Source organism: Electrophorus electricus, chromosome 17 (genome assembly GCF_041902795.1).
Source record: "Electrophorus electricus isolate QZ-2024a chromosome 17, ASM4190279v1, whole genome shotgun sequence".
Classification (NCBI taxonomy): domain Eukaryota; kingdom Metazoa; phylum Chordata; class Actinopteri; order Gymnotiformes; family Gymnotidae; genus Electrophorus; species Electrophorus electricus.
In genome coordinates, this window is record NC_137513.1 from 19674543 (window position 1) to 19681410 (window position 6868).

The following is a 6868-nucleotide window of genomic DNA, read 5'->3' on the forward strand; positions in this document are numbered from 1 at the left end:
GGCCCCAGTTCATTAGTGTGACGATCATTCGCTCTTGACGACTGAAGGAATCGCATACTAAACACGCGGGGTTGTTGGGGAAAAAACGGAGCGGCGCGCGGGCGCGCCTGCGATCGCGGAAGCGCGCCCGTGGCCCCGGCGTTCTCCTTCAGAACCTCGCGCCTGCTCGCGCGCGCACGTTCCCTGGATGAAGCTGACGCCCTCGGTAGTCTCGACCCAGCGGGGCAGTTCGTTGTAGCTTTTCGGCGCAAGTTTCATCTTTTGTCTTTGCGAAGTGAGGTTTAAATGGACGCTTCGCGTGGGGGGGGGGCGGTTGTGCTCCGCTCGTAGACGCGCCTCTCTTAGGAACTCAGGTCAGGTAGTGTGGGGAAGGTGAGGTCTGGCCAGAGCATGTGTTTGGGCGCGGTGCCCTTTAGGTGTGTGCTGGCCCCTGTAGACACTCTGCATGCCAAGCAGGGGTACGCAGCTAGACACAGCCAAGGGAGAAGTGGGGATGAGGGAGAGAGAGAGAGAGCGCGCGAGAGAGAAGCTGCAGGCCTTCTGCTGCACTGAGACACACCCAGAATGTGTAACGAACAAACTGCGCCAAAACGGCAAAGCAGAAAGAACATCAGAGGACCTTTAACGCGGCAGAGACTCGAGGAGCAGAGGGCGGAGTCGGGGGTTCGCACTCCAACGAAGCCTTGGCATCCAGATCGCTGCGAGCCAGACAGAAACGTGGCAGCGTTACAGACCCGTCGTGCCAGGGTGGGCACCAGACCAGCCGGACACACCTTCCTGGAAGATACTGGACTCTTACGCTGCAGTTTCTCTTTTCTTTTTTTTCCCCTGGGAAGGCTGGTTTGTCTCATGTTGAAAAATGACGCACTTCTCAATTCTGACACGCGTGTGAGTGAAGGAAACCTCAGAGGTGTGGCGAGATACTGCAGATTAGACTCTGAAAAACAAGATTATCTGGTAATCTGGTAAAATTCTCTGGCAAGTCTCTGAGGCTCGATATTTCTGAAAATTTCAGCAGTGGTGTGAGTTATAGCCAAACCTCGGTCGTGACATCCTCTCAGACCAACGAATCCAGATTCACATCATACATTTCTGAAACATGACTGGAGACATTTACACTGGCTGTGGGGCCTACATATTCATAGGTCATCCTGTGTAGAACTGAAGAGTGTGTATTACCAGTGTACAATCCCCTGATGATCACACACACACACACACAATAAACGTAGTAATACAGATCAAATAAAATACAGTATGAGCTCAATTTTCCATTATTATACATTTTACTATGAACCAAAGAGTTTTCCTGATTTCTGAAAAAAAAAAAATCCATTCTTATGGATTTTTAATGTTTGATATTGTCTTGCACAGTAGAATCTCAAAACAGCAAAGACAATAAAGTTTACAAACAGGACTACCAGGGGTAAATGTGTTTGAAGGTTTACTGGTCTTAATCAGAACTGAATTAGAACATTTGAGTATATATTCTGTCTACGGACTTACACTTTCTGTACAAACACTTCTCTTCTGCAGATAACAGAAAATATAAATAAATGGGCAGCTCATTGGAGACACAACAGAACAACCGATAGAGAAATAAATGGATCTTGACGTACAGCTAAAACTGTGTAATGCATATGTTCGGTATGACATGTTAATTTGCGTCTATCGGAAAAGTCAAGCTAGCAGAAGCTGGTTTTGCCGGCCTGTTTATGTGGACGCTGGAGAGGGAATCTTTCTGAACCCGACCCTCCACTGAACACCACTACACACTCCATCATTACTCCAACATGAGCCGTTCCCGGAGGCTGTGAAAGGTCAATTACAATCAAATGTGGACAAATTTGTATTTGTGTAGCTTCAGTTCAAATTGATGGTGAACCTGTCGAAACCACGGCTGATATTCGATCTGGTGAAGAGCAGACAGAAACATGCGCTCAGGAGCTTGGTGCTGGTCTGCGTCTGCATGTGCATGCGCAACGAGCGCAAGAGCCATGACCCAGGCATGCTACGCAAACAGGACACAACAGAAGCTAATGTTCTCAAGCAAACAGAAAAGTCCACGTTCCACTTCATCACCAAACTAATGAAGCTAGGGACAGAGAGAGAGAGAGAGAGAGAGAGAGAGAGAGAGAGAGAGAACACGTTTACCGAGGGAAGAAACTGCTCCAGTGAGAACACGGTGTGTTCAGTTTTTGTCAGATCTGAATAGGTAGGGTTATGTCCATCAATAATGGGTTAATTCAGGAGATGAATTCAATTCGCATGCTGAATTAAATTAACTGTTTGAAAAATCCACTTGTAAATGCATTTCGGTGTCAAATTTGAGCTCAGTTTTAGCCATGTCAGCAGAAAATGGCCAAATTTAATGATGCAACAGCAACATTCCAGCTTCGAAGCCTGTGGCATTAGCACACATCACAGCCTTTAGGTATCGGAGCAGACCATCTGTCTATCCGTCTGTCTTATGGTGTCTGAGGTTTTCTGGTAGCTCTGATCCCAATTCATGGTAAAACAGATGGGGACGGGGAAAAATACAAGCACTTCAAAAACACACACACACACACACACGACAACCCAAAACTCTTCTGACTTGCATGAATCCTCTGGCAGTATGGACTGAATCATAGTTCAGTGTTATTTTAGGACGGACTGCCTGACCCCATACACGTCTTTTGTGGCATGTTGCATGACTCATCGAAGACCGCAATCGAAACACCGCCAGCATTAATGCCACAGGAGCGAATGAGGTTTATACATGACAGCAGGAAACTGACAAGCACACCAATAACCAACATCCAACCCGCAGCTTCCAACACGATATTCTGGAAGAGAAAGAGATTTAAAGGGACATTTAATTCTGCACTCCTCCACGGCAACTCCCCCTAAAGTGAGGACGCCAAAGGAAATATATTTGCTTAAAAGTTTGAAGGGCCCTTGAAGGGTCATTTCAGAGGGAAGTCACCCACACGGACGGGACGTGCGGGACGTGCGGTACTCGGGAGCGCGGTTGGAAGATGTTTGCAGGGCCTTCGCACCTGTGAAGTTCGTGCCCTGCGGCTGGAACATGCAGCATGCAGCATAAGCCGTCTAACCTTGGTGAACTTATCTACAGTAAACACGTGGCTGTAATGGAGACATTTCTTTTATAATCCAGTACAGAAGAAAAGTAAAGACAGACATGCCAGACTTCCTGGCCTTTTCTTGGCCTTAGCTGGAACAGTACGCTCTCTACAGAAGTACAGACGTATGTCCGATGTCTCTGGGGGTATTCTGTGTCTTCTCCTGCCCCTCCACACTACAGGACACTTACGTATTTACCGTAGGATCTGCTAACAATTCAGCCCAACCACCCACCCACACACACACAAAATAATGATGAAATATTTCACATTTCAAGTGTCCAATCTAGATTTAAAATCCCTTGTTTTTTAATCATACCCATAAACACACACTAAGTTAAATCTGAGGATTTGCAGTCTTCATTCCCACGCACTCAGAAGGACAAAGTCCATTTTAGAGAAAATAAAACAACCAGGAAACCCACCCGTCCAACATAACCAGCACCAGAGGACTCCTGACTCTTCTGCTCTGATGTGTAAACAGTTTTTGCCTTTTGTCTTATTCTAATCCAAGTGAAGTGCAAAACACTGGTCCTGGATCAGTGCCGTCTCCATTACTTCTCTTGGCCTCTCTCATCCGTGCGGTGTCGGTCTCGCCGAGCCCTACATTCTGCACACTCGCCGCCTTCATCGCTGCCCTCATCTTCCTCAGCCTCGTCACGGATGATCTCCACTTCCAGCCGGCCGATGTAGAGCGATACCGCACACAGCCAGAAGAGGGCGACGCTGGACACCACAGCAGTGTGGAGCAGCACAGAAGGCAGGGAGAGAAGCATCATTCTCCTCAAGGACAGCAAGCTGCCGACGTAGGACGCACCGCCGAACGAGACGCATCCTCCTCCCAGGATGAAAAAGGCTACAGTGGACAATGAGAGAAAAGGAACGGTTACGGTACAGACCGAACCATTGCAGTACAGACTGGACATACAGACTGAATGTTTACGGTACAGACCGAACCATTGCAGTACAGACTGGACATACAGACTGAATGGTTACGGTACAGACAGAACCGTTACGGTACAGACTGGACATACAAACCGAACGGTTACAGTACAGACTGAACGGTTACGGTACAGACTGGACATACAAACCAAACGGTTATAGTACAGACTGAACGGTTACGGTACAGACTGGACATACAGACTGAATGTTTACGGTACAAACCGAACCATTGCAGTACAGACTGGACATACAGACTGAATGGTTACGGTACAGACAGAACTGTTATGGTACAGACTGGACATACAAACCGAACGGTTACAGTACAGACTGAATGGTTACGGTACAGACTGGACATACAAACCAAACGGTTACAGTACAGACTGAACGGTTACGGTACAGACTGGACATACAGACTGAATGTTTACGGTACAGACCGAACCATTGCAGTACAGACTGGACATACAGACTGAATGCTTACGGTACAGACAGAACCGTTACGGTACAGACTGGACATACAAACCAAACGGTTACAGAACAGACTGAACGGTTACGGTACAGACGGCTGGAAACTTCTCTCAGCACTAAAAAGCTTGTGCTCGCATCGTAATTTAAGTATGACTAGAAAACATAAAATAACACACAAGCTTTACATGAGTCTCTGTGAAGCAACAATCGCAAAGCTTCACCTCTCAAACTATAAACTACAGGATTTTTAAACCATTTACTGAAATATGACACGCGATATTAATGAAAAGAATGACCCCTAGCTGCCAAAAAATGTTAGTTCTTCTCATATCAGCGCATGCTGGGTGTTGGTGTTTGGTTTAATGAGACCATCTGAAGGGAGAGAGAGAGAGAGAGAGAGAGAGAGAGAGAGAGAGAGAGAGAGAGAGAGAGAGAGAGAGAGAGAGAGAGAGAGAGAGAGAGAGAGAGAGAGAGAGAGAGAGAGAGAGAGAGAGAGAGAGAGAGAGAGAGAGAGAGATTGACATGGAGCCTGTACCATATGCTGCTTCTCTTCCAACATCACTCTGTACAAAGGCGATGACTCCAACCCCAGTAGCCAGCAAGCCGTTACGGAACCATGACAGGAAGCCTATTTTAAAAACAAACAAACACTGTTATGTGTTATTTCATAATAAAGGTCCCAGAACTACAAACTACAGACCCCCGAGTACTGGGTTACGAGAACGGCCACAGCCCCGTTCTGACGCTGATCTCTGCCAATGGAATTACAGGCAAGACCTAATTAAGAACATTTTGATTACACGCTGTAAGTCTGCATTTGAATAAATCAAATAAATTCATTTAGGCTTTTGTTTACTTTATTAGTCCATCACAATGGGTGAATTATCTGTAACCTGTAGGAGGATACAGGTCATTTTTAGCACCAAAAGGTAGCAAACAATATTTAGGAAAGTAATCATTTGACATTTTTCCACACTCAAACTTCTTTGTAGTCAAATGAACCATAGATCTGGTCTTCACAAGGCGGTCGGCATGCTTAAAGGATATTTAGTATAGCATCTGTGAAGCTCCCGGGTCGTTAGGTGTCAGTATGATGTCTGTTTCATAATCAGGAGAAGACGTGTTGCAATTTTAAAGCTGCTGTAAACGACTTTACAGTTCCGGCTAACTTCCGCCAGACTCAGTCACGAGCATTTAATCCCACGCCGTGCATTCCAAGTTTTCTGCAAAGACACGCATGCAGCCGCTGTAGCGACATCCACCAGATGCACAGGTGGGGTCATCCAACTGGCTCGCGTTAGGACGCACGGACGTCTCACCTGTTTCATGCGACTTCCTCAGCATCTACGGAGAAATGAGAGAAATGAGAGAAACGACGAAAGGGGACGGTACCGCGGTTTTGTGACGTAGTTAACGTGCCGCACGTTACATTTAACGGCAACGTTGTAGCTAGACTTAAACCGAGCTCTGCGCTAAACGGAGAACACCCTTTTTAACCTGATCGAGTATTCGAGTAATCGGACATAAGCCCGTGCTTGGAGGAACCAGTGTGCTAATTTACCAGCGCGTCCGCCTTGTCCAGATCCGTCAGGTGCTGTTGCTCCGGTATCCTGGTTTTGGTCCACGGTCCCTTTTCAGCGAGCCACCGGTAGGGTCCGCGGTGGAACCTTCGCGCGGATCTAAAGCTATTCACTGGTGCAGCGCGTTTTAGGATCTGAGAGACCGGAGAAGCGAGCGGGTGCAGCCGCCTGGCCGTTAACCAGCTGAGAGAAGCCATCGCTCGTCCTAGGATGCCTCACCTCCGCACTCTCACCTCCGCACTCTCACCTCCGCAAACGACTCCTGCAAAGAGGCGCGTGCGTGTGTATTCGGTCAAAATGGCAGTAGCGCCATCTATCGTTTGTGTAGATTTCGCCTTATTTTTGCGTATAGAATATATTAAACTGTAGATTCAGTTCAACTATCGTCCTACTCGGTACAACAACTACTAACTGCTACTTACTTAGCCTAACTACTAACTAAGACTGACTGTGTCGTAGAAATTCGTAGAATGTTATTCTCCACGATCATATTTAATTCGTCCACAAGAGGGCGCTGTCTTACCATGAACGTGTGAAAAAATCAACCCGTTCTCCGGCTTGGATGGGAGCGCTGTACTTACTAGGCGTTTATGTGCAAAAACGCCCTGTCGTGCAAGTTGTCTCGCAAACATGCGACTGCGGATTGTCTGTACATTTTCATCTTTTAGGTGAGTTGTTCACCATGCAAGTCATAAGAATTCTTGGAATATCTGTGCTGGTGATTTTGGAAGCTGTTTGCGTCTTTATGTGTACCTTCAT

General features: G+C 46.9%; 1 protein-coding gene across 1 annotated transcript; it reads right to left on the minus strand.

Moving 5' to 3' along the window:
- Positions 1 to 1317: 1317 nt before the first annotated feature.
- On the minus strand, positions 1318 to 6372 carry tmem160 (transmembrane protein 160). Its single transcript, XM_026996402.3, has 4 exons — positions 6091 to 6372; positions 5849 to 5873; positions 5065 to 5157; positions 1318 to 3978 (listed from the first exon to the last, which is right to left on the minus strand). The coding sequence occupies exons 1-4, from the start codon at positions 6304 to 6306 to the stop codon at positions 3677 to 3679; spliced, it is 636 nt and encodes a 211-aa protein (XP_026852203.2). The 5' UTR covers positions 6307 to 6372; the 3' UTR covers positions 1318 to 3676.
- Between the last annotated feature and the right edge of the window lie 496 nt (positions 6373 to 6868).